The sequence below is a fragment of the Erinaceus europaeus genome, chromosome 14 (genome assembly GCF_950295315.1).
Source record: "Erinaceus europaeus chromosome 14, mEriEur2.1, whole genome shotgun sequence".
Lineage (NCBI taxonomy): Eukaryota > Metazoa > Chordata > Mammalia > Eulipotyphla > Erinaceidae > Erinaceus > Erinaceus europaeus.
Genome location: NC_080175.1, coordinates 43,120,667 through 43,147,153, shown reverse-complemented (window position 1 = coordinate 43,147,153; position 26,487 = coordinate 43,120,667). Strand labels below are relative to the sequence as shown.

General features: G+C 48.8%; 1 protein-coding gene across 12 annotated transcripts; it reads right to left on the bottom strand.

The window, feature by feature from the left end:
• Window positions 1-1,169: 1,169 nt before the first annotated feature.
• Window positions 1,170-25,800, bottom strand: TPD52L2 (TPD52 like 2). 12 transcript variants are annotated; one of them, XR_009544713.1, is made up of 10 exons: window positions 25,642-25,800; window positions 20,265-20,410; window positions 17,303-17,451; window positions 16,273-16,332; window positions 10,559-10,660; window positions 8,025-8,116; window positions 7,812-7,838; window positions 2,770-2,811; window positions 1,899-1,947; window positions 1,293-1,383 (listed from the first exon to the last, which is right to left on the bottom strand). XR_009544713.1 is itself a non-coding variant. In XM_016188736.2 (9 exons), exons 1-9 carry the CDS (start codon window positions 25,658-25,660, stop codon window positions 1,306-1,308), a joined length of 672 nt encoding a protein of 223 aa, XP_016044222.1. In that variant the 5' UTR covers window positions 25,661-25,800; the 3' UTR covers window positions 1,170-1,305. The 12 variants fall into 12 exon arrangements, 11 of the variants coding, with proteins under 11 accessions (XP_016044222.1, XP_060027628.1, XP_016044224.1 ...); XM_016188736.2 differs by lacking the exon at window positions 8,025-8,116 and having other exon boundaries at window positions 1,170-1,383; XM_060171643.1 differs by lacking the exon at window positions 2,770-2,811 and having other exon boundaries at window positions 1,244-1,383.
• Between the last annotated feature and the right edge of the window lie 687 nt (window positions 25,801-26,487).

Sequence of the window (26,487 nt, the reverse complement as noted above, 5' to 3'; positions counted from 1 at the left end):
ACTTTGTATTTTAAGAAAAAGGTAAAGCAATCACTAACCCCTGCCTTCTCACCATCCCATTTAAAAGAGCGCAGCCTGGAGGACATCTAGCAGTGCTCCCCACACAGTGCCAGCATGGACTGCAGTCCAGCCAGGGGCCCTGAAGTGACTCAGGTGCCAAAGAGAACATCATGGTCTGCCAAAGTGGGGACTTGGGGCTCCTCCCACAGGGCGTGTGGACACCCAGGCAGCCAAGCTCGTTGACCTCTCAGCCAGTAAGGCACAAAGCTGCCCCCCTAGACACCGACATGCGGGGACCAGGACATGGGGCTGCTGGGACATGGCAGCTTCAAAATGGAAAAGAGATCTTTTTAACTCCTGAGATAATGCCACAGCAGAATCGCAGGTGACCCCAGCAGCCAAATCCCAACCTGCCTCTCAGGGCCTGTGGTGGAACCAGGCAGGGAGAGGCACAGCACATCAGCCTTTTTTTCTTATGGCCCCTCCCACCTCCACTCTCAAAGGGCCAGTGGGAGAGTGGAGAGATTGGTTGAGAGAGGTTTCACCCACTGTGGTGGAGTGCATTAGTCAAAGGACACATATCATCGGTATAAGCATGCTGCCACTTGGCCAGATGCAGAATTCTACTCGGGGCTCACCACCCACTACAGAACCCTCTTGTACGCATATAAAAACAGTATAAACAAATAAAGCATAAGGTGATATAAGGCTTGCATTTCAGCTTGAGTCCAAAGGAATTTTCTCTTATGAGGCTAAAGCTGTTTTGCTTCGATTTAATTTTTGAAAAGTCCACTGCATTTGAAAAATAAAGGATTTGCTTTCATTAAAGCTAGATTATTAGTGTAACAATTAGGCAGGTGCTGACAGTCAGCTTCTTTTCCAGAGGGTCTCAGAAAATGGACAGCTTTCTTGTTTAGCATTTTGAAGTAAAAATGGCAGAGCAGGTAGACTTTCTAGGTGACACTCCCTTCTGCGATTAGAAGTTTAGACACTGATTTCATATGTTTCGCTTGTTTTAACATTCTGATGAGCTCGAGAGATTCCCTGTCCACTCCCTGCACCCTTGGGAGGAGGGCACAGTGATTTGCTGTATCTATCAACTTTAGTGTAAAGCATCTGTACAAGACCGCTCTCTAATTCATGCCAACGCAGCGGCCACGTCCACACATGGTGGCACCAATGTCCTCAAAACCGGCTTTGTGCACTCGCCTGTGCCTGGCCCGCTGCTCCATGGTGCAGAGTTGCAGTTGTGGCGATGAGGGTGTGCTTGCACTTGTTCCGTGGCCGGGCAAAGCTGCTACAGGCTTAGAAAGGCTTGTCGCCACTCCCAGTTGGGGAGGGAAGGTTGTCACTGCCATTTTCTCTGTCACCCACAACCTTAGACTACAGATAGGAAAAGACCAAGAAAGACAACCCTGAGGCAGAGCACACAATGTTAGGCAGGTTCGAGGCCCATGATGGCGATGTGTGGTATTCGGTTTTCTACATGAGGTCATGTAGATGAACAAAGCTTAGCAATGAAAAGCAATGACATAGGCAACAGGCAGGACATATCTCCAGGGACATATGCAGAGCAAAACGATCCAATCCCCAAAGGCTATGTGCTTTGTGGTTCCATTTATATGATATTCTTGAAATTAGAAAACTAGGAAAGAAGAGATTATTGTTTGTGGAGGGCTGGGCAGGAAGTGGGCACCGTGTAGGAGCTTTTGCGGGAAGGGAACACTGTCATATTTTGGCTGTGATCCTGCAAGATGTTGGGAGTGGGTGGTGGGGGTGTGGATTCTCTGTATCAGTCCCTAAAGCAGGATATCTCCATAACTGTAATAACTGAATAAGCTGATGTAAGTTACAGGTTATACGCCATCTAGAGACTCAGCTGGCCCAGGCACAATTACCTTTATGGTCCCAACTCGGTCTTCAAATGACCTGAAGGTCGCAGAATTCCTTTAAAGAGAGAGGGAAGAGATATCAGTGCAGACTACAAATGGCTTTATTGCCCTCCTGCATTTGAAAGCTGTTAGGGTTGGGAGCATCTTCCAGAAAGACCCCTGAAACATCCTAAGAGGTTGCTGCAAAAAATGTGATGGGTTGGGGAGCAGTGACAGCAGAAAGTCCAACCCAGGTTAGTTTAGAGGCTTCCCCAGGTCAGCTACATTTGCTATCCATGAGAACAAAAGACCTGCATGCCACTGGCTGGTGAGACCCAGGCCTCAAGTGGTCAAACCCCTCAACTAGGCAGTGGGTGGAATGCAAGATACATGTGCAGGTGGTAAAGTCTCTGTTTTTCATACAAATAGCTCACAAAGACAAAAGAAAGAAAACCAAGAACACTTCTGGGACATAAGAGTGACAAGGAGGCAGAGGAAGCACTATCAGGCCCTTCCTACTCTGCTGAGACTGAGTGCGAACATGGGCAGGCAGGGCTGGAGGAGTGGCTGGTCACAGTGCTCTAGGAAAAGAGGGAACAATCTCCATGAAGGGCCTGGAGATGGCTCAAGCCCCCTGGGTTTCAGCTGCGTGCTCACAACCTCTCCCTGGCCTGACCCAGCAGCAGCTCTGGAAAGTTTCAGGTGGAGTCCTGAGTAGCACATGGGTCCCTGCTGGAGATTTAGTCCCCAGGCTCCATCAAAGGAAGGCTTATGGGAAGGTGGGCTTTCATTTGGAGGACATGGGAAACTGGATGTGCAGGCGCCACCCACTCCCACCAAGCTCCCCCCCCCCTCCCGCTCTGGCAGCTCTGCGTGCCTGCGAGCACCGGTACATTACCTCATGGCCGGCATACTTATAGAATGGCGGATGGAGTAGCTGCTACTCGGAGGCATGACGGAAGCAGAGAAGGAAGCAAGAGTTAGCAAGAGGACAAAGCTGTGCTTATCAGCATTGGCACTGCAGGGTGGCAGGGGGACCCCCACTACCAGCAAAGCTAGAACAAGCTCTGGTGGCATCAAAGAAACCTCCCAAGACACACAGCCCACTCCACCCCACCCACCAGGAGGAAGGTTAGCCCTAAAGCTATGACATTGCTAAGGAGACGTTATAATAGAGAAACCAAGTCAATTTAGATCTAGGACTTTTAAAAAAAAAAATCAATCTTTCCCTACAGCTCGGGAGATAGCTCAGCACATCAGAACACAGAAGTTCAATGCCTAAAGATCCAGGTTTACCTCCTGGTACCATCATACACTAAAGCTGAGTTAGTCCCAAGCTGTGCGGGGTCCCAAGTTTGATCCTAGAGTTTCTGGTGCCGGGATGCTTGACCCATGTTCTCCTCCTTTTGTTATAACAAAACATACACTGAATTGATTAAATATAATAATTTCTCTCTAGCGAGAAATTGAGAGGGGAAGGGAAGATAGACAGAGATACCTGCAACACTGCTTCCTTGCTTGAGAACTTTTCCCTCCTGCACCTGGAGACTGAAGGTTTGAACTTGGGTCCTTGCACATGGTAACTTGTGTGCTTAACAGGGTGTGCCACTGCCTAACCTCCACAAATAAATCCAAATTGGTCAAAAAGTTTTTTTTTTTGGTGGGGGAATGACAGAGTCATCAACTCTCCTAACTTAACTTCATAGCAAGTTAAATACTTTTTCTCTTCGTCACTACCAGGGCTTCACTGCCCTGAGCTGACTTTATCAGAATGGGGGTGGGGGGGTAGGGATGGGCAATAAAACATAGAAAGACACAACAAGCAAGCTTGCTCCAATGCAGTGGGGATCAGACTTGAACCTAGGTCACATGCATGGCACAGGAGGTGAACTATCTTGTTCACCTCTTAATGACCAAAAAAAAAAAAAAAATTGGTCAAGTAAGTTAAAATATACATTTTAGTTTAATTTTTACCAAAGCACCGCTAAACTGGCTTCTGGTGGTGCTGGAGATTGGACCATCTGCAGCTGACATATATCTCAGGCATGAATGACTTTGTGCATAACCACTCAGCCCACTTTTTTTTTTTTTTTTTTGCCTCCAGGGTTATGGCTGGGCTCGGTGCCTGTACTACAAATCCACTGCTCCTGGAGGCCATTTTTTCCCCTTTTGTTGCCCTGTTTTGTTTTTGTTAATCTTTGTTAATCTTTGTTGTAGTTATCGTTGTTGCTGTTATTGTTGGATAGGACAGAGAGAAATGGAGAGGGGAAGAGAGAGAGGGGGAGAGAAAGATAAGACACATGAAGGTTGTGAAGCGACCCCCCTCCAGGAGGGGAGCCAGAGGCTTGAACCGGGATCCTTGCGCTTTGCACAAAGTGCGCTTAACCTGCTGCGCTATCACTCAACTCCTCCCCCGCCCACTTCTTAATTTTTTTTCTTTTAAATTTTTAAATGTTATTTAATTTGATAGGGCAGAGAGAACCTGCGGAGGAAAGGGGGACTAAGAGGGAGAGACAGATAGACACCAGCAGCACTACTTCATTGCTTGCAAAGCTTTTTCCCTACAGGTGGGGACTGAAGGCTGAGGTTTTTGTGCAAGGTGACATGTGTGCCACCACCTAGCCCCTGTAACCTATTTTTATAGAGACAGAGGGAAAGGGGAGATAGGGGAGTAAAAGAGGGGTTGGGACACAAAACTTTTATGATAGGAATGGTGTGAAATTCTAATCCTATTACCTTATTAATCTTGTAAATCACTATTAAGTTACTAATAAATCAAAAAAAGTCTTGAACATTGTTATGAATTCCTTGTCTTTTCTCATTCCATCAATCCTTTTTTGAGTCATGAGCATGTATATATTTTTGTCTTCATCTGACTTTTTTCTGTGTACATGGAAAACTCTATGCAAATTTCCTCAAATGAGATGGGAGGGGAAGGGAGGGGGGGAAGATAGAGACAAGTGCAGCACTGCTTCACCACTCATGGAACTTCCCCCCCCCTACAAGTGCAGACCAGGGACTTGAACCTGTGTCCTTGTGTATGATAATGTGTGTGCTCTACCAGGTGCTACCACCTGTCCCCTTTGGTCTATTTTTAAAAAATATTTATTTATTCCCTTTTGTTGTCCTTGTAGTTTTATTGTTGTAGTTTATTATTGATGTTGTTGTTGGATAGGACAGAGAGAAATGGAGAGAGGAGGGGAAGACACAGAAGGGGAGAGAGACACTGGCAGACCTGTTCACCGCTTGTGAAGGGACTCCCTGCAGGTGGGGAGTCAGGGGCTTGAACCCGGATCCTTACGCAGGTCCTTGTGCTTTGTGCCACCTGCACCCTTTGGTCTATTTTCCAAGGCTTACTTTAGCTTCACTGAATGTCTCTACTGAGACAGTTCATCTGACAAAGCAGACATTTTATCACATAAAAGTACCTGCATTCAACTCCCAGCAACCTTGAGAGCACCACACAAAGGGGAAGCCTCTTGAACAGTGGAGCAGTGCTCTGATCTCTCCTTTATGTCTCCCCCACTCTGCTTCTACCCTCTAAGAAAGAAAAAAAAAATCTGCCAGAAGCAGTGAAAATTATGCAGGCATGAAGTCTCAGTGACGCCTTAAAAACAAGGGGTGTATGTGCTTATTTTAGGACCAGGCAAATAGCCATATGGGGAGGCATTGCTGCCATGTGTATTACCCAGGCTTGAGTTGCAGCTCTGATGCTATGGTATCTTTCCCTCACTCCTTCTGTCACTATTTCTCTGTCTTCCTCTCTCTCACTCAGACATAGAGAGGGAAGAAGAGCGTGAAAGAGAATACTGCACCAAAGCTTCCTTCAATGCAGTGGGGGTCGGGATAGAACCCAGGTCATATACAAGGCAAAGCAGTATACTATCCAAGTGAGCTATTTTGCCAAATCTTTTTAAATTAGAATTTCTTCAATTTTTTTTAAAAAAAGATTTTAGTTACTACATGAGCTTCATGAGGCAGAGAGGGCGAGACAGATCTGGGCAACACTCCAACACAAGTGATGCTGGGAATCAAGCCAGAAACTTCTGATCTAGAAGTCCGAAGCTCTACCAGTTAAAAGTATTTCCACACTTACTATGTCTCTATCTGAAAAGTAGGCCCAGAGCAGTGAAGTACTATCAATTAAAAAAAAAAAAAAAAAAAAAAAAAAGAGGGAGTCGGGCTGTAGCGCAGCGGGTTAAGCGCAGGTGGCGCAAAGCACAAGGTCTGGCATAAGGATCCCGGTTCGAACCCCAGCTCCCCACCTGCAGGGGAGTCGCTTCACAGGCGGTGAAGCAGGTCTGCAGGTGTCTATCTTTCTCTCCTCCTCTCTGTCTTCCCCTCCTTTCTCCATTTCTCTCTGTCCTATCCAACAACAACAACAACAATAATAACTACAACAATAAAACAAGGGCAACAAAAGGGAATAAAATAAAATAAATATAAAAAAGAAAGAAAGAAAGAAACTTATATGAGCTTGAGAAATCTTCACGTTGAGAGAGAACCCATGAAGACATGTGGCTCAAGAAGGAGCAGGAACCTTAGACATGGAAGACCTAAGCCCTGTGCACTGAGTCATTTCCCTGACTGCTAAGCAAATCATAGATTGTTCTGGCTGTGGGTTCAGGACTAGGCATGTGTTAAAGGGTGTGGTGTGATCTGCATAGGAAGGCTGGCTGATTGGGCCCAGGCTGCCCAGTGCAGAGGCCTCAGCAAGGAGGATGTGACTCAACTTGAAGGGTCAGGACTGCTCAGGAAAGGAGTGAGCAGGAGGTCAGGGACTTTCATTGCCAGGGTTTTACTGATGTGGGCCAACTATTTCAGACAGAAAGCGAGAAACACGACATCCTGAGTTGGATTCCCAGCATATGTGCCAGAGTGATGCCCTGGTTCTCTCCCTTCTCTCTCATGTTTTTTTTCTTTTTAAGAAAAAAAAAATTATTTAAAAAAAAAAAGAGATATACCACAGCACTGAAGTTTCCCTCAGTGCTATGGTTTCTAGGGCCTCAAATCTGGGTTGCTACTAAGTAGGAACCATCCCCAGTGAACTTTCTTGCCAGAAGTAGGGAGTGTATTTATTTGTTGGATAGAGACAGGGAAACTGGGAGGGGAGGGAAAGATAGAGAGGGAGAGAGATATCTGCAGCTCTGTTTCACTGCTTGCAAAGCTTCTCCCCTACAAGTGGGGACTGGGGGCTTAAATCTGTGTCCTTGTGACCTGTAACATGTGCACCCAACCGGATGCGCCACCACCTGGCGCATACATCAGGTAGTATTTTAAAAGAAAATGTGATGAGTGGATCAAACAGCTAGCTTAGTGCGCTGCTTTCTCGGGCACTGGCCCAGGTTGGAAACTGGGTCTCATTGCACTGGAGGAAGCTTTGGTGCAATGGTGTCTCCCACTTCCTGGCCCTCCCCCATGGATATCTCTTATTTATTATCTTTATATATTTATTATCTTTATATATGAAAGAGTTGACCTAGAATGATGAAAACCTGGTGATTGCCAAAAAGCAAAAAAAAAAAAAAAAAAAAAAAAAAGATTTGGAGAACATCAGCTACAAAGTCACTGTGACCCTCCTCCAGGACAAGACTCTCGAGGAACGAACCCAGGTGTGGGCTGAGATGGACACACTACGAGGCTTGTCAGTGGGGCTGGCGACAGTGTCCAGGGACCCGTATGACTACCCCTCTTGGGGAGCTTAGAGGTAGAGTCCCTGATTTCATCCTTTCAGTGGGGGCCACCACAGGAGCCACTGCAGCCACACACACGCTAAAGCCTGTGGGGCCTGGCTGGCAGCTCTGTGTTGTGCCAGAGGTCCAGGCTAAGGAAGTGGCACCACCCTCTACCCAATTCACTCCCACAGCTTCCTGGATGCCAGCCAGTACCCTACTCTTGAGCAGAGGCAGCTTCTGCAGGAACGTCCAGCACCAGTCTTACCTAAAGGAGTGTGAGAATGGGCGACCCCTACATAGTGGCAGCAAGAAGAAAGAAGAAATAGCATTAGCTGAGGGAGGCTTGTGCCCACCCCAGTCCCTCCACTCAAGCCCCGGAAGGCCACACAGGAAGCCCCTGACCACCCCATGTCCAGTCCTCATGCCAACAAGCAGAGCAGATGGGTGCCCAGCCCACTGCACTCTCCCTAAGCCTCACTCCGTGAGAGGATGCCACGCGCTCTAGCAGATGGACCACATAGGAAGGACCCGCATGTCCACAAGGTGTCGGGCGGCCAGAGGGAAGATGCCCTACAGAGACAAGCAGTACAAAGATGTGGGTGTGCCCTGGGATGCTGGCACCCAGACCCCACAGCCTACATTCCTGTGGTCCCGTGGGACTCGCATACACAGCTCAGCTGTGGTGGGCCCCAGCTGAGTGTTCAGGACTCAGGCTTTGCCAAGTAATAGATCCAGTCAAGCAACTCGTGTCCAGGGCAGCTACTGGAACAGAGTGGGGGTGGCACAGCAGGCTACCTCCTCCACACCATCTCTGTTCTGACCTCACAGCCCAGGTGCCAGACCACATGGTCAAAAGGAGCTGAGTGTCTCCTGGTGGGCGGTTGGAGTAGGTGTGGGCTTATCAGTCTGCTTTGACCTACCTGGTCTTTAACCCCAGGTCTGCTCTCTCACCCACCTACCCACTGCCCTAAGCCAAAGCTAGCTGCTCCCAGGTCCACCAAGGACACCAGCACCCCAAAGGGCTAGGCCCTAACTAGTGCAGAGGCCTGCTAGGCCCAACCTCAACTCACAGTGAAATCCCCCAACCCCAAACCTGATCTTCACTCTCAAAAAGCAATGAAATCAATGGTGGGCTCTAGAGCAGGAGGCTGATAGCCTTGGGCTCAGAAGCCTATGACTGCTTAGTGAAACAGAGCAAGGAGTCCTGAGTCGTCAGACTCTAGGACCACTGAGAACACAGCACAACAAAGCCCGAGGTGAAGAGGGAGAGTCCCTAGGGGAGAGTACTGGGTGCTGAGTACGGCCTGCACCCTCCTGGCTAGTCTACATGGTTGGAGGGTACGGGAGGATGGCCCAAGAACAGAGCCTTCACTGCCAGGGAAATAGACCACTACTGGCCACTGATGCCGCAGTTCAGCAGCAAGGCCATTTCTCTGAGCAGCAGCAAAAATAGGGAAGAGAGATACCAGCCAGGCCACCATCCCTCTCATCTCCTATGTACACACACACACACACACACACACACACACACACACACCCCTGCTTGCCTGAGGCTATTCCAAACCCAAGCTGCTTAGAGTAAACTCGAGAGGTGAGGAAGGGCCCTTCCCACAAGTGCCTGATACTAGTGGAGAACTTGTTGCCCTCAAAACCTCTGCGACCAGATGTCATCTGAGAGAAAACAAATTGGTGCTCACTCACTCCACAGCATTTTTGGGGACAAGGCCAGGCACCCAGGGCCATGAGGAGTCACCGGCTCACCACAGCAGCTTAGGTGGCCACTGCAAGAGTGCAGCAGCAACGGAGTCCTATGCGCTTCCAGATGAGTTGCTCCAGGAACTGGAACTATGGCCAAACATACGTCAGCATGAAGCCCATGGGAGCTGCTGCAGACCCTCCTTGCTACAAGCTCAGAGCCAGAGCATGGGGGGGGGGGGGGGAAGGCACTCTCCTAGCTCAAACACACAGCTGCTGGGAGGGCACTCTTTCAGGAAGCACAGACTGAATCCTGCCTGCTATGTTCCTCCAAAGGCTTGAAATGTTTTAAAGTTGGGGGGATGAGGCTCACATCAAAGGAGCACCTGTCTCTTACTCAGTTTTTAGGGTACAGGGATAGGTCCCCACTAGTGAATGAACGTCTGTGCCTCTAAGTAGTCCCCTCAAAACAAGGCCAGTTCTCTGAGGAGGGGAAACACCCACTGAAACAGAGAGCCCACTCGGAAGGGGGGAGGGTGCGAGTTGGGTGGGCCCCAGAGCCATGCTCAGCAGTCAAAGTCACCTATGCCTGAGCTGTGAGGAGTCAGAAGATCCAGCCAGGGGCTGCAGAACTGTCTTCCCTGAGACCCAGAAGGGAGGCTCTGAGGGCAGGTAAGGGCCAGCACTCTCAGCAAGCTGAGCCCCACTTTGTCACTCAGCAGTGACAGGTCTGTCCTAATAACCCAAGACGGAGGCCTCGCTGATGATCAGCACAGCTAGGAGGCAGCCCTGGGATCTGCACAAGGATGAGCAGTGAAACCCAGCCCTAACTATACCCCTATTCCACCCTGATGCCCAGTCCCTGCCAGTCTCTTTCCGTGGAAGTTCAATGGGAAGTACCAGTTTCAACATTCTCAAGTCACATCACTCAGAGGCACTAACCACCACTATGCTGAAGAATCCAGAAATGGCGAGGAGGCAGCCAGCAAGAGGCCAAGTGTGTCCTGCAAACAAGGCTGAGCCAAGCTGGGACCACACCTATGCGTGTGAGAGGCTGCAGGGCATGTGCAGCTGAGCTCTGGGACCCTAGGCTGTTTCCCACACAAACTACTGGACTAAAACCTTTAACAGGCAGTCCAGGAGGAGGTGCAGCAGATAAAGCAGTGGACGCTCAATTATGAGGTCCTGAACTTCATCCCCAGTATCACATGTGCCAGACTGACGCTCTGGTTCTCTCTCCGTCTCATACATAAACAACCTAAAATCCTTAAATGTTCACCCAAGTGCTGGGCTGAGGGTAAAGTGGGGGAGTCTCACCTCATGTCTCCAAGCTTCCTGCTGATGGCAGAGCCCATGGTGGACAGGGCAGCAGAGGTCTTCTGTCCTGCCTGAGTGAGTGTTTCCTGAGTCTTCTTGTAGCTGGGAAGAGGAAGCACAGTTACCAGCCAGAAAGGACAGCATGGGCCACAAGCCAAGGACACAAGCTGCTGAGGAAAGGCAGGAGAGCAACCAGAAGTGGGCTGAGAACCCAGCAGGCCCCAGGGCAGAGCAGCACTGCAGGTCACATGCGGGCCCCCTGCTCTGAGCACAACCACACCACCTGCCTCTTCAGCCATATCTGACCACTGAAACAGGTGTGCCCACACAGGCTAGGGCACTGCAGCTCTGAGGAAAACATCTCTGTACTCTGAGAGTGGCAAACACAGCTCCATCACACCCACAGAGCTACAAACCTGGCCTCCAGGGCTGTCTCAATATCCCTGACAGCTATAGGAGCCTGCCTTCTGGTTCTCAGACACAGTTCACCTACACACAGGGCCTTTCACCTTAGTGGTGGCAGGCCAGGCAGTTCGGGCACAGGTGGGCTCTAGCCACTGACACAGCAAGGACCCTCTAGAGAGTGATGGCTCAGAGCTGCTGGCCCTTATCCAGCTGCTTCCACAAACAGGCACAAGTACCGAAACTCATAGCTCCTTTCTGGCCAGCCTGGCAGCCCAGAGTTAATAGCCTGAGCTGCCCAGAGGCCAGTACCCAGTGAATACCCTCAGGCCGCAGCAGCTGGGGGTCTCGAGGGCTTCTCGCCAGCAGTTCTCCTGCACCACCAGCAGAAGGTTCTATACAGAGTTTGCTGCCCTCATCCAGCCAGCCAGCCTGCCCATGCCAGTCCACCTTCTTCCAGGACTCTAACCTCTTGTAGCCTACAGGGCCTCTGTTCCAGCACACCAGGACTGCCAGTGTCTTAGTGCCCAGGAGAACCACGGTTAAAACATGTTGTCATTAGGAAGAGTATGGAAAATTCATGTGATGTTGGAAAATTCATGTGATGTTGGGGTATGAACCCAGGACTACATGGATGTGCAATCTGGCTAAGCAGGCTGTGCAACCCACTTCTTTAGTCTGTAATTCTTTTTTTTTTCCCAAAGTTTTCCCAAATATTTAAAAATAAATATTTTAATAAATAAAATATTTATTCCCTTTTTTTTGCCCTTGTTGTTTTACTGTTGTAGTTATTATTGTTGTTGTTATTGATGCCATCGTTGCTGGATAGGACAGAGAGAAATGGAGAGAGGAGGGGAAGACAGAGAGGGGGAGAGAAAGACAGACACCTGTAGACCTGCTTCACTGCCTGTAAAGCGACTCCCCTGCAGGTGGGGAGCCGGGGGCTCGAACCGGAATCCTTCTGCCAGTCCTTGCGCTTTGCGCCACTTGCACTTAACCCGCTGCACTACCGCCTGACTCCCTAGTCTGTAATTCTTGAGAGAGGTAGAGAGACATCATAGTACCACTCTACCACCCATGGTGTCCCCACCATCTGGTGCTGTGCATGATACTTCAAGCGAAGCTCAAACCCTGGGACAGCGCAGCAAAGTGTTTTGAGTTTTGCTGGCTAAGCTGTCTCCTAGCCTGCTGGAAAGATCCTGAAGTCACTTAGACCAGAAGGTCAGTGAATTCTGAAATACACTATAATGCTGGGGGGGGGGGGGGATAATCTCTAAGATTCTGACATTTTTGCTTCTAGACTTGTATATGCTTTCTCTTCTTCTCGCTCTTCTTCTTCTCTCTCTCTCTGTGAGTCTAAGATCTATTCATTGAAAAAAAGAGAGAAACCAAAGCACTGCTCTGGCATATACAATACTAAGGATGAAGCCTTGAATCCTATGCATGTAAATCCTGCACTCTTCCCACTAAGCCTCCTCTCCACATGTTCATAAATGCCTCAAGTGGTTTAACCAAATACCAGTCTAATTTTCCTTGGAGCTTCCCTGGGGTGCTAGCCTCACCCCATATGAGACAGTGAGTGTCCAGGGAGTCCCACAAGTGAATAATCTTGTCAGCCTGCTTGCTGGTAAGACCAAACCTGCAATGCAGGTCAGTCACACAGGGGAGGCTGTGGCTGAGCCCTGAATGGGACAGTTCTCCTCCTAGTCTCTGGCTGGTGCAGTTTTTAAATTGTGCCAGGGAGTGAACTCAGGGCCTTGTGCATATGAGATACCAACCCCAGGAACCTCCTGAGTTCCATCTTCTAATCTTTATTTTTGAGAGAGGGAAGAAAAAAGGGAGGGAGGGAGGGAGGGGGGAAGGGGGAAGGGAGAGAAAGAAACACCCAATGTCCCAGGTTGCTCCCATCTGGTGCCAGGGCCTTCCTCACACTCATAGTAAGGCACACACACTTGCAGGGAGGCTATTTCCCAGCCCCTCAAAATTGTTTCTGTATCTTGAGAGAGGTAGGAGATTGGGAACATCTCAAACCACTACCCTACCAGACATGGAACTCCCTTGGACATGGTCATGGTGCTCCCATACAGTGCTAGGGATTGAACCAGGGCTTCATATAAGATGAAGCAAATACTTCAACTGGTGTGTCACCCCCTTTAACCCTAGAGGACCCCATGCTGAGCTTACTGTCACCTGCCACCAGAGAACTCAAAAGGGAAAAAACTCACGATGACAGGATTCCAGTTCCAGTACATATTCACTGTGCTCTGCCTAAGAGGTACATAACTGGCCCCTTTCACTGCTGACAGAGCGCCAGGAGTCTGAATCAGGAGAAGCAATTGTGGAGAGTGAAACACTAGAGGTGAAGACACCTGCTTCCTTTTGGGCTGCGTCCTCACTCCAGCCCCACTACTGGCTAAAGCAGTCTGCAAACCCTCAGTCAGCAAAAACAGTGGACTCATTCCAGGTTTTAGCAGTGAAGTCCCACTTCTACACCCCCATGAAGAAGTGCCAGCCAGGCCCCTCGGGGCCAAACCACCTTACCCCCAGAGCCACGCTGTCTTCCTCAAAGTGCCAGCTGTAGGAAAGCTTCCAGTCTTGAATGATCATTTGACAGCTCTGCCATCAACAGTAGGAAGACACCACTGGCTACACGCTTCCACAGCAATGCCACTGGCATGTTTCAGGGGAGGCAGATGGCGACACTGAGCAACAGCAGTCCCACACTGTTTCCAGTGGTTACACAGCAGCACAGAAGTCGCCTAGACTATTTCCACATCAAATCTGTACTATGAGGCTGCCTAGTACCGTAATGACAAAAAAGACAGCCACTGTGTCAATCTGAAGATGGCCTGTTCCTTGCTAAGGTGTCATCCAACACAGCCCAGGCCTAAAGACACGACACGCCAGGAATACCCATGGCCACACCTGCCTGCCTAGAGGTATAGGCGACAGAAATATGATCTGGGGCTTGGGTAGTAGTGCAGCGGGTTAATCGCACATGGCGCAAAGTGCAGGGACCTGCATAAGGATCCTGGTTCGAGCGAGCCCCCCGACTCCCCACCTGTAGGAGAGTTGCTTCACAGGTGGTGAAGCAGGTCTGCCAATGTCTTTCTCTCCCCATCTGTCTCGATTTCTCTCTGTTCTATCCATCAACAACAGCAATGACAAGGGAAACAAAAATAAATAAATAAATGCTTAAAAAAAAAAAATATATATATATATATATGATCTGACTGAGCCCCTGCACCCCACTCTCCATATACCCAGGCTGTAGATTATGCGTACAGCCAGCCACCTCGCACCTAGGGATCAGCAAGACAAATTCAGCAGTAGTCATCTCCTTCCAATCCAACATGAATGGACATTCTGCCCATGATCCCTGACATCCTGACATCTGTGACACTGAATCCTTCTGAGCCAGAGACTGAACTCATTGTTGAAATGAAATACCTCCTAGCTCAAGTTTTTACATTAATATTACCTATTTACTGCCACCAGGATTATCACTGAGGCTCGGTGCATGAACAATGAAACCACTTCTCCCAGTGGCTTCCTTCCTACCTTGCTTCATGATAGAGACAGAGAGGAATTGAGAGGAAAGGAAACAGGCAGTGAGGGAGATGAGGGATGGGGGGGGTTAGGGCAGGGGGCCTAGAGGGAGAGAGAGAGAAAGTGGAGGGAGAGAAAGAATTGGGGCCAGATGGTGGCACACCTGGTTAAGTGCACACACTACAGTGCACAAGGACCAGGTTTCAAGCCCCTGGTTCCCAACTGCAGGGGGAAAGAGTCATGAGTGGTGGTGGAGGTCTGCAGGTGTCTGTCTCTCTCCTTCTCTATCTCCCCTCCCCTCTCAACTTCGCTATCTCTATCCAATAAAAAAAAAAAATAAAGAGAGACATGGCGGGGGTAGATAGCATAATGGTTATGCAAGAAAACTCTCATGTCTGAGGATCTAAAGTCCCAGGTTCAATCCCCTGCACCATCATAAGCCAGAGCTGAGCAGTGCTCTGGTAAAAAAAAAAAAAGAGAGAGAAAGAGAGAGAGAGAGAGATACCTACAGCCCTGTTTCAACACTCACGTAGCTTCCCCCAACAGAAGGGGACTGGGGCCTTGAGCAGTAATGCATGCACTCAACCAGGTTTGATACCTCCATTATTGTTATTATTTAAAGATCTGTTTATTAATTACTGAGAAACAGAAAACCAGAGTGTTACTCTGGCACATGTGATGCTGAGGACTGAATCTGGGATCCCATGCTTGAGAGTTCAGCACTTTACCCACTGTGCCACTTGCAGGGCCGCTTATATTATTATTATTATTAAGTGAGAGTGACAGAAAGTATGAGAAAGCCCTCTTCTACCCATCATCCATGAAGCTCCACTGGTTTTGTCTTTGCTGCTTTATTTATTTATTTAGAATTTTAAAATCTTTATTTATTGGATACACACAAACAGGAATTGAGACGGAAAGGGGTGATAGGGAGAGAGAGAGAGACAGAGATACCTGCAGCACTGTTTCACCACTCGTGAAGCTTTCCCTCTGCAGGTGGGGGTTGGGGACTCGAACCTGGGTCCTTGCGCATTGTAACATGTGCACTCAACCAGGTGTGCCACCACCAGGCCCCTCTTTGCTGCTTTCATACGGTGCAGGTTCAAGCCCAGGACCCTGTGTGTGCAAGTCAAAGGCTCACTGCTGAGTCACCTTCCTGACCCAACAAATCTTTCTAAAAGTGAACTTCAGAAAGCAGTGTTTCCAAATATTTCCCAACCCACTTCGAGGGCATATAAGTCAAGAGGACAGATGTACTGACAGATGAAGTGGGATTTCCCTGTTTACGGATCTCAAATAAAGCATCAAGACTACAGTTCTGACAGGAAGGAGAGCTGTCTACAACAGTGACAGTCTGTGCCTCCCTCACCTTGCAACCCTGTCAGAGGCTCTCCAGTGCAACTTCAAGGCACCCAACACACTCAGACCTACCGCTTGGTTTGAGTAAAGCTCTGAGAACCTAGTATCTGGAGTGAGGTTTGCAGAGGAAGACAGACATCATTGGCCTGCGAACAAAGGGGGACATGCAAGACATAAGGAAGGCAGTTATGTAGCCTGCTAGGAGGATAGATTGATGTCAGCAACAGCACTCTGCTCCAGAGTTTAGAAGGGTGGTTTCATTTATTTGAGGGGAGAAAAAGATATGTTTTTAAAAAGATAGAGACAAGAAACACCAAGACTAGTCCGATACCAAGAGAGAGCACAAAGCCTGTCTCTAAGAGTGAGCAGAGGAAGAGGGCAGTGCTGGCGGCAAGGGAACTCACAGGTCCGACTGGGTCACTTTCTCGTTCCACTCTCCAAGTTTCTCTGATGTTTTCACATAGCTAAAAACAGAAAGTCTGTAGTAAATTATTCAGGGGGAAAAAAAGCAAGAACTATTTCAACCCAGCTTTCAAACTACAGATGAAATTACAGCAAAAACCAGCTGGCTAGAACACAAGATTGCCAGCCAACAGAACGACAGGCTTGCTGCTCCTGCCCAGTACCCAGTGAGCAGGCAGAGCACAGCCTGCCAAAGCCTGGCCTCCAGGGAAATGGCACTGCTCTTAGGAGCCCCACATATGCAGACAGTGGCCCCAATGCCTCAGACAGTCATGCGTTAGGAAGCAAAACTGATTCCCTTGGACAAAGAGATAGCTTTGCATGAGGGAGAGTTATGAAGTGAAAACCAATCTTTCCATGGGGGCATGGCTTCTTAACCCTGCTTGGAGGAGACCCTTCAGACAAACCTTGTCTCTGTGCTCCCAAACTCAGGGCTCTGAGTCACCCCTGGGTCAGAGGTCCTGGGCTTGGGAACATGTCAGGCTTAAGAGAAGTGTGTACGTTCACTAGACACTGAGCTGTGGCCAGGGAGACAGTGCAGTCGGTGTGCACAAGACTTACACTATAGCAGAGCAATACTCTAGTTGGGGGGAGGGGGTGAAAGAAAAGGCAGCATATACTCAGAGAGGTGAGCGGGGCACTACCAAGCTCCTTCCCTGACACTGAGCCATGAGGGACACAGGAAAGTCTCCTTGAATTTGGACCCTAAAACATTCTTCTTGTCAATTTATGTTTTGACAACAAGGTGGTATGTCCATACACCTGAAAATACTTAAGAACACAAGTTCTCTGTGTAAATACAAGTACAGTCAGTAGGTTAAGGACTCTAAGAGGGCCCTTGACTGGTTGCTTCTAACAGGTATACTTGACACCCTACATTCCTGAGATGTTCTGTCCCATTAACATGGCACTGCCCGGGTGAATGCTCAGGCCAATCATCAAGGCCAGCCCTGTCATCAAGCAGGTACCTACGCGTTTGAGACTTGCACATCATGCCAGCTCTTGGATAGGTTCTGCTTCAGGCCCTCCAAAGCAGAGAGGCCCAACTTCCTTTTCAGCTCTCCACAGTGCCTCTCCTTGGCTGCCAGGACCTGGCGCAGAGTGACAATTTCCTCTTCCACCTGCAGAAGCATGCAGGTGATTAGCCAGCACTAGTACGGGAAGTGACTAACAGCCTTTACACACTGCAGCAAAAGACTTCTTGAAATTACGGAAGAACTGCTCAAAGTTAGAGCTCTTCGGAAGCACAGAACCTGTAGTCAACATTTTTTGTTTGTTTTTGTTTTTTATTTTTAATTGATTTTTAATTTTATTTTAGAGAGAGAAAATGGAAGACACAGAGAAAGACCAGAGCACTACACACCTCTGGCTGATGGTGCCGGGGATTGAAACCAGGACCTTGGAGCCTCAAGCATGAGAGTCTCTCCAACATTTGTTTTTTGCTTTGATCTGGCACTGGTACTCAACTTTTGGAGAAAGCTTGAATTCCTTGAAGTAGCTGCTGAAGTTGGGCTTGGGGCCCCTTCCCCTCTGAGTCATGTGGGTCTAGTTTCTATAAAAACTGGACTGCTGGGAGTTAGGCTGTTGTGCGCAGCGGGTTAAGCGCACATGGCACAAAGCGCAAGGACCAGCGTACAGATCCCGGTTCCATCCCCTGGCTCCCCACCTGCAAAGGAGTCACTTCAGAGGTGGTGAAGCAGGTCTGCAGGTGTGTATCTTTCTCTCCCCGTCTTCCCCTCCTCTCTCCATTTCTCTCTGTCCTATTGAACAACGATGACATCAATAACAACAATAATAATTACAACAATAAAACAACAAGGGCAACAAAAAGGAAAATAAATATTAAAAAAAAACAAAACTGCCCCACCTGCAGGGGAGTCGCTTCACAAGCGGTGAAGAAGGTCTGCAGGTGTCTATCTTTCTCTCCCCCTCTCTGTCTTCCCCTCCTCTCACCATTTCTCTCTGTCCTATCCAACAATAATGACATCAATAATAACTACAACAATAAAACAACAAGGGCAACAAAAAAGGGAATAAATAAATATTTAAAAAATTAAAAAAAAAAAGAAACTGGACTGCTGGTAACAAGTGAAAAGAAGGGGCCAGACAGTGATGCACCTGGTTGAGCATACACGTTACAGTGCAAGGACATGGGTTCGAGCCCCCGCTCCCCACCTTCAATGGAAACACTTCATGAGCAGTGAAGCAGGTCTGTAAGTGTCTCTTTCTCTCTCCATCTGGCTCCCCCTACCCTCTCAATTTCTCACTGCCTTATCCAATTAAAAGAAAAATAGATGGCGCAAAGCACAAGGACCGGCCTAAGGATCCTGGTTCGAGCCCCTGGCTCCCCACCTGCAGGGGAGTCGCTTCACAGGCAGTGAAGCAGGTCTGCAGGTGTCTATCTTTCTGTCCCCCTCTGTCTTCCCCTCCTCTCTCCATTTCTCTCTGTCCTAACAATGACGACATCAATTACAACAACAATAAAAAAAAGGGCCACAAAAGGGAAAATAAATTAAAATTAAAAAACAAAAAGATTTTTTTTAACAAGGGGGAGGGGTAACTACATTTGACGTTCCTCCTCTAAGGAAATACCACTTTAAAGACTTTTTTTTTTTTTTTTTGCTTCCAGGGCTATCACTGAGGCTAGGTGCCTGCACTATGAATCCACTGCTCCCATGGCCATTTTTTCAACTTTTTGGATGGGGAGAGGAAGACAGAGAGGGAAAGAAAAGAGAGCTTCTTGCAGAACTGCTTTACTGCTTGTGAAACGACCCCCTCCTGCAGGTGGGGAGCCTAGAACTGGTATGCTGTGCTTTGGACTATCTGCGGTTACCCCAGTGCACCACTGCCCATCCCTCAAGACTCCTGTGAATTTGTTTTTCTTGCACTGTAAGAGACTACCTGCTACTTTATGCTGTGCTGGGGAATAAACCCAGGGCTTTGGATAAGCAAGACACCCTCTCCTGCTGGGCTATTTCCATAGCCCCTCTCACTTTCAAAAGATCATAGGAAGCATCACTAGTGGCCTGGGAGGAGGCACACTAGACAGAGTGCTGGATTTGTAAGCATGAGCTCCCCTTTCAATTCCCAGCATCATACACATTGGCATGATGCTCTGGTTCTACTTCTCTCACTATCTTCTGAGATAAATATATATTTTGATAACTTTTAAAGGGCCAAGGATAGAATAGTGGTAATTGTAAGAAAGGCTTCTATGCCTGAGTCTCCAAGGTCCCAATTCAATCCCTAGCATTACCACAAGCCACAGCTGAGCAGTGTTCTGGTTAAAAACTAAAAATAGTGTTTTTTAGGAAAAAAAAAAAGTTTTTTTTTTTAAATTAAGCTCCATGGGGCAAATAAATCTGTGATATCTTAAAAACGTCAAGTACTGAGGTAAGGGTGGCGTACCTGGTTAAGCATGTTACAATGTGCAAGGACCCAGGTTCAAGGCCCCCACTCCTCACCTGCAGGGGAAAACCTTTGCAAGTAGTGAAGCAGTGCTGCAGGTGTCTCTTTGTCTCTCTACCTTTCTACCACCCCCTTCTTTCTCAAATTCTGGCTGTCTCTACCAAATAAATAAATAAAAATAAAGAAAATTAAAACGTCAAATGTCAATCCCCAGAGAAGCTGCTGGTAGGAAGGGCTCCAAGCAGCTTCCCGTGTGGATATAACCCTCCAGGAAAGTCTGTGAGGAGCCAGGGACATGTAGCTGCAAATAGCAGCTTCTACGGACTGCCACCTCTCTAGATTCAAAGGAGGTCTCGAAACTTTACATCAGGCTCAACCTGACGCTGTTGACTGGCTACGGAAGAAGGGCAAACGCTACAAGAAGAAGAACTGGCAGCAGCTCAGGCAGCTTCCCCGGTACTGTTGGCCTTCATCAGTCTGAAAGGACCCCTACTCATGGTCACCCCATCACGCCAAGACACAGGACCTTTGCCAGCTCAGCCTTGAGCTCCTCCTCCTCTGCTTCTGTCAGGCCTTCAACAACAGGACTCTGGGTAGCCACCGCTGTGTCCACAGGGACATCAGTCATAGAGTCGGACAGCAGGCCTTTGTTTGGAGAATTCAGGTTGATATCTGCCAGAGACAAAATGAAGCCAGGTAAGAAGTAATATAAAGGAAAATAGGGCAGAGACCACACTGGAGAAAACAAGAGTGAAGGAAAGTGGCAAATGAAGACCAACAAAGGCTGTGTGGGCTATGACACTGTAGGCCGGTCACTGAGACCGTCCCAGATGCTACACTGGGTCACCAGGCGTGGGCACAGGGCAGTTCTATGTGGACTCTGGCCCCCCTTGTATGAGTACTAACTTCTGAAGCAAGAAAGCTTTGTTACTAACAAGCAGTCTGCCCTGTCCGATCTCCCACGTTTAGAGGAAAGGAACCCGAGACAGTTGTAGACACAAGCAGCACTGCTTCCCTGTCCAAAGACCTGCCAGCACACATGCCAAAACTACACCCGAGAAGCATGTGCTTATCCGCCAGCCCCTGCAAGAACAGGCACAACAGGAAGCCCCTCTTGTCACTGCTGAGCCCCTGAATGCCAGCTGGGCGATGCAGCATGTTTCAGGGAAGAGGGTTCACTGCTCCAGCCACACCCAGACCCAGTTACAGATCCTTCTTCCCATTTATTCCATCTTCTGCCTGCACCAAAAGTTTCCAAGGTACCACACTAGGAAAAATGATCAACTTCAAGCACATTAGAATAAAAGGCATAAAAACTGGGAAGAAGTAGTAACGACGTCCATCTCTTATTGCAGATGTTTGTGTACTGCAGAGTACAGAGTCTACTGAAAATAGAAAGAACACACTTAAAACCAAATGCTCCGCTTACTGGGTTGTGTCTTGCTCATCCCACAGGCCCCACAAAGAAGGAGCTGCGCACTCTCCACAAACTACTAGAGGGATGGCTACTTTTTCTTCTTCTTTATTATCTCTTGGTTGTCGCTGGGGCTTTACTACTCCAGGTTGACACTTAAAAAAATTCTCAGGAGGGAGTCGGGTGGGTAGCGCAGCGGGTTAAGCACACATGGCGCAAACCACAAGGACCTGTGTAAGGATCCCAGTTTGAGCCCCCGGCTCCCCACCTGCAGGGAGTCGCTTCACAGGTGGTGAAGCAGGTCTGCAGGTGTCTATCTCTCTCCTCCTCTCTGTCTTCCCCTCCTCTCTCCATTTCTCTTTATCCTATCTAACAACGACATCCATAACAACAATAACTACAACAACAATAAAAAACAAGGGCAACAAAAAGGGAAAATAAAATTTTTTAAAAAATAAAAAAATTCCCAGTGGTCCAGGAGGTGGTGCAGTGGGGAGTTGGGGGACTTGAACCAGGAATGTTATGCTGGTCCCTGTACTTTGTGCCATGTGTGCTTAGTCCACTGTGCTACTGCTGGGGCCCCCTTACTTTTACTTTTAATCAACAGATTCTGGGGCTGGAAGATAGCTCAGCTGGTGGAGCAAGGTACTCTATCATGCTCAAGGACTTGGGTTGGAGCCCTCATTAACACATGGTGACACCATGCAAAGGGGGACCGGTAAAGATGTGACAATATGAACAAAGACTGTCAGCATTTCTTCTGATATGCCCCGGCCAGCGGGGCGAGAACAGGGGCTAGGAACCCTGGGACCTGGAATGAAAAAATAGTCTCCAGGGGGAGTCGGGCGGTGGCGCAGTGGGTTAAGCGCACATGGCACAAAGCGCAGGGATCGGTAAGGATCCCGGTTCGAGCCCCCGGCTCCCCACCTGCAGGGGAGTCGCTTCACGGGCGGTGAAGCAGGTCTGCAGGTGTCTATCTTTCTCTCCCCTCTCTCTGTCTTCCCCTCCTCTCCCCATTTCTCTTTGTCCTATCCAACAACAAAGCAACGTCAACAATGGCAATAATAACCACAACGAGGCTGCAACAACTAGGGCAACAAAAAGGGGGAAAAATGGCCTCCAGGAGCGGTGGATTCATGGTGCAGGCACCGAGCCCAGCAATAACCCTGGAGGAAAAAAAAAAAAAAAAAAGTCTTCAGGGGAGTAGGGTGGTAGCGCAGCAGGTTAAGCACACGTGACGCAAAGCACAAAGACCGGCATTAGGATCTGGGTTTGAGCCCCTGGTTCCCCACCAGCAGGGGAGTGGCTTCACAGGTGGTGAAGCAGGTCTGCAGGTGTCTTTCTCTCCCCCTCCTCTCTCCATTTCTCTCTGTCCTATCTAACAACGATGACATCAATAACAACAACGATAATAACTACAACAACAAAAAAGGGCAACAATAGGGAAAATAAATAAATTTAAAAAATGAAAATAAATAATTTTTTTTTTTAAAAAAAAGTGTCCAGGAGCAGTGGATTCATGGTGCAGGCACTGAGCCCCAGCAATAACCCTGGAGGCAAGAAAAAAAAGGGGAGAAAGCAAAAAGAGAGTGTGTATGTGTGTGAGATAGAGAGATAGACATAGAGTTAGAGAGAGAAGCCCATTGGGAGCTGTGGGGCTGTCGAGCAGACACCAAACCCTGGCAATAATCCTAGTCTGATGGTGCTTTAGGTGAAATAGCGGGTTAAGAGCTCTTCCCACTGGGCAAGTCCCAACACCCTGACCTTTGTCAATCATCTGCAAAATAAGAGTAATCAAAGGCCCATTTAAAAGGCTATTCTAAATACTGAAGTGAAAAAGAAAAAAAAACATAAGAAATAAGACTAGGGGAGTCGGGCTGTAGCACAGCGGGTTAAGCGCAGGTGGCGCAAAGCACAAGGACCGGCATAAGGATCCCGGTTCGAACCCCGGCTCCCCACTTGCAGGGGAGTCGCTTCACAGGCGGTGAAGCAGGTCTGCAGGTGTCTATCTTTCTCTCCTCCTCTCTGTCTTCCCCTCCTCTCTCCATTTCTCTCTGTCCTATCTAACAACGACTACAACAATAAAACAACAAGGGTAACAAAAGGGAATAAATAAATAAATAAATAAAATATTAAAAAAGAAAGAAAGAAAATTAAAATAAAAAAAAAAAGAAAAGAAACAAGACTAGGTGGTCAGGGAACTGGGACAGTGGTTAGAGTGTTAGATCCTCAAGTATAAGGTCCTGAGTTTGATCCCAGGCAGCACATGTACCAGAGTGATGCTGATTCCCCGTTTCTTTTGTCTTCCCTCTCCTCCTCCCCCTCCTTCTCTCTACCAGAGCACTGTTTAGCTCTGATTTATGGTGGTGCAGGGACTTGAACCTGGGACTCTGAGCCTTAGGCTTGAGTTTCTTTGCATAACCATTATGCTATCCACCCCCACCTTTCCTCTTTTTCTCATTAATAAGTAAATCCTTGGGTACACTCAGTGGCACACACAATTGAATGAATACATTACCATGCACAAAGACCCTGGTTCAAGTTCCCCATTTCCCACCTGCAAAAGATAAGTTTCAAAAGCTGTGATCTCGATATATCTCTCTCTCTCCCTTCTCAATTTCTCTCTCTACCCAACATAAAATATTAAAATAAAGCGGTCCAGGAGGTGGTGCAGTGGATAAAGGGTTGGACTTTCAAGCATGAGGTCTGGAGTTCCATCCCTGGCAGCACATGTACCAGAGTGATGTTTGGTCCTTTCTCTCTCCTCCAATCCATCTCATTAATGAATAAATGTTAAAATAAATAAAATTTATACACACACCCCAATTAATGTGGTATCTGGCAGACTGTTCAGTAACTTTTCCTACTTGTGTGATGAGAATCTAGAATTTGTGATAGTTAACTAAATTAGAGATGTTAAGTCAAGCAGTGAAAAATCTTAAAGGGGAGGCCAGGTGGTGGCATACTCAATTGAGCACACATTGCCGTGCTCAAGGACTCAGGTTCAAGCCCCTCATCATCACCTGCAGGGAGGAACCTTTACAAGCTGTGAGGCAGTGCAGCAGATGTCTCTCTTTCTCTCTCCTCTATCTCCCCTTCCCTCTAAATTTCAGTCTCTATCCAATATATAATAAACAAAATATTAAAGAAAATGTCCTGAACTTATAAGAGCTCTGGACATTTGAAACTGCATATGTATATGCATATATGTGTGTACATAGCTCAGAGCCCCTTATGTATGATGAGATCCGACTGCTCATAGGACATATTTTTCATTCTTTTCTCTTTTAAATAAAGAATGGGGGGGTGATAGCACATCTGGCTAAGTGTACATAGTACAAAACGCAAGGACCCACACAAGGAACCCAGTGTGAACCCCTGGCTCTCCACCTGCAGGCAGGTCACTTCACAAGCAGTGGAGCTGGTCTGCAGGTAAGAGGAAGAGAGGCCTAGAGAAAAAGAGAGACATCACAACAGTGCTCTACCATCTGTGGGGTTTTCCCTGGTGGTGTCCTCCCATCTGGGCTGGGGATCGACCCAAAGATTTGTATGTGGGCACTTTACCAGGTGAGTGAGCTATTTTCTGTTCATCTGGTTATTTTGTAAGTAGTTATCTAAAGCAGAAAAACACCCACAGAGTATCAAAACCTGGGATTCTAAAGGCCAGGATGTTGCTGCAGGTCGAGAGTGAGAAAAGCATCCTATTCCAGCTGCCCCTTTCTTTTTTGTTTATCTTCATTTATTGGATAGAGACAGCAAGAAATAGAGAGATGGGGGGGTGACAGAGAAACCTGCAGCACTATTTCACCACTTGCAAAGCTTTCCCCCAGCAGGTGGGGGCCGGGGGTGGGGCTTGAACCTGGGTCCTTGTGCATTGTGACCAGATGAGCCACCACCCAGCCCCAAGCTCCCCTTTTCTAGAGCCCCAGGATGGAAACATTTCTATCCGCCCCCATCCCCGAGTTTTTAATCTGCGAGGCTTCTCCACGCTCCCAGTCTCCGCCTCACACTGATCTGCGATGTCTGTGTGCTAGAAACACAGACCTGGCTTGCTAGGTGTGCCCTGATTCACTCCACATACCCCCCCCCCAACAACAACCCCTAAGTAGGCTGGGCTCCCAACAGCGTTACCACCCAAGGGGCGCTGTGCTCAACGGCAGGATGGCTTCACCTGTCCTCCCCGGGAGCCGCCCATTACTCCTCGGCCCGGGTCCAGGGCCAGATGAAGGCTCCCGGGGGGCTGGGTGCAGGCGAGGGGGGCGGGGGATACAGTGAGCGATGCCAGGAACAAGCCCAGAACTCTGGGGACACAGGGAGGGCGGCGGCGGGGCAGCCCTAGGTGCATTGTAAGCCACGACCATCGGGACTTCGGGGCCTGGTGCCTAAGGGAGCCCCGGAAGGCGGGCGGAAAGAACCGAGGATTCGAGATGCACCCCCGCGGAGGACTGACCCCGGCCCATATGCAGCGAGCTGCGGGAGCGATGGGTACCTTGGCCGGCGGAATCCATGTTCAGGCGGCGGTCCAGGGTTAGGGGGTCCGTTTTAGGTCGCAGCGTTAGGGTAGTCGACCGAGCAGCGCGGGGAGTCACCGGCCGCGTCCACACAAGCCAGCGGAACCGCCTTAGCCGCCCCGGCAGATACGTAATCAGGGAGGCGACGATTTACTTCCGGAATTGACTCCGCCCCGCTCACCGGCGGCGTCCAATGAGGGTTCTGCTTGGCCGAGCGCTGTTATCTGCTCCAACTTCATAGGCCGAGCCTGCGGAGGAAACCGGAAGGGGAGGTCGAGTTCAAAAGGAGTCCCTCCCCGGTCAGCTCCACCGAGACGCGCACGTAGAACGGTCGGAGGGGCACGGGGAGATGGGAAGTGGGAGGATCGTCCAACATGGCGCTATGGAAACTAGGTGCTGGGCTCCACGGAAGAAGTTTCCAGAGTGTTTGTGGCTGCCAACCACCTCCATGACTCATGCACCTGTGCGAGTCAGACTCAAGACCACTTCAAGTTCCTCCAAGACCAGACCCACTCTCTGGGATTAGCCTCTGCCTTGCCGGTGTTCGTGCTTGTACAGAAAAAGACGTGGCGGAGGAGATACTACTAGAGAACAGAATCTGCATGTTGAGGTCCCAGGTTCAATCCCTGACATCACAAGCCGGAACGGAGCAGAGCTCTGGTGTCCCTACCTACCTACTTGCTTATCTTGCTTAAAAAAAAAAGGGGGGGTCAAGGCGGTAGCGCAGCGGATTAAGCGAACATGGTGCCAAACGCAAGGAGTGGCGTAAGGATCCTGGTTCGAGCCCCCCTGGCTCCCCATCTGTAGAGGGGGTCGCTTCACAA

Coding starts and splice junctions, on each gene's coding strand:
- TPD52L2 (XM_016188736.2), bottom strand. Junction 2,812..7,811: donor CCATTCTCACACTCCTTTAG/GTAAGACTGGTG, acceptor GCCTCCGAGTAG/CAGCTACTCCATCCGCCATT. Junction 1,948..2,769: donor ATAAGTATGCCGGCCATGAG/GTAATGTACCGG, acceptor CTCTCTTTAAAG/GAATTCTGCGACCTTCAGGT.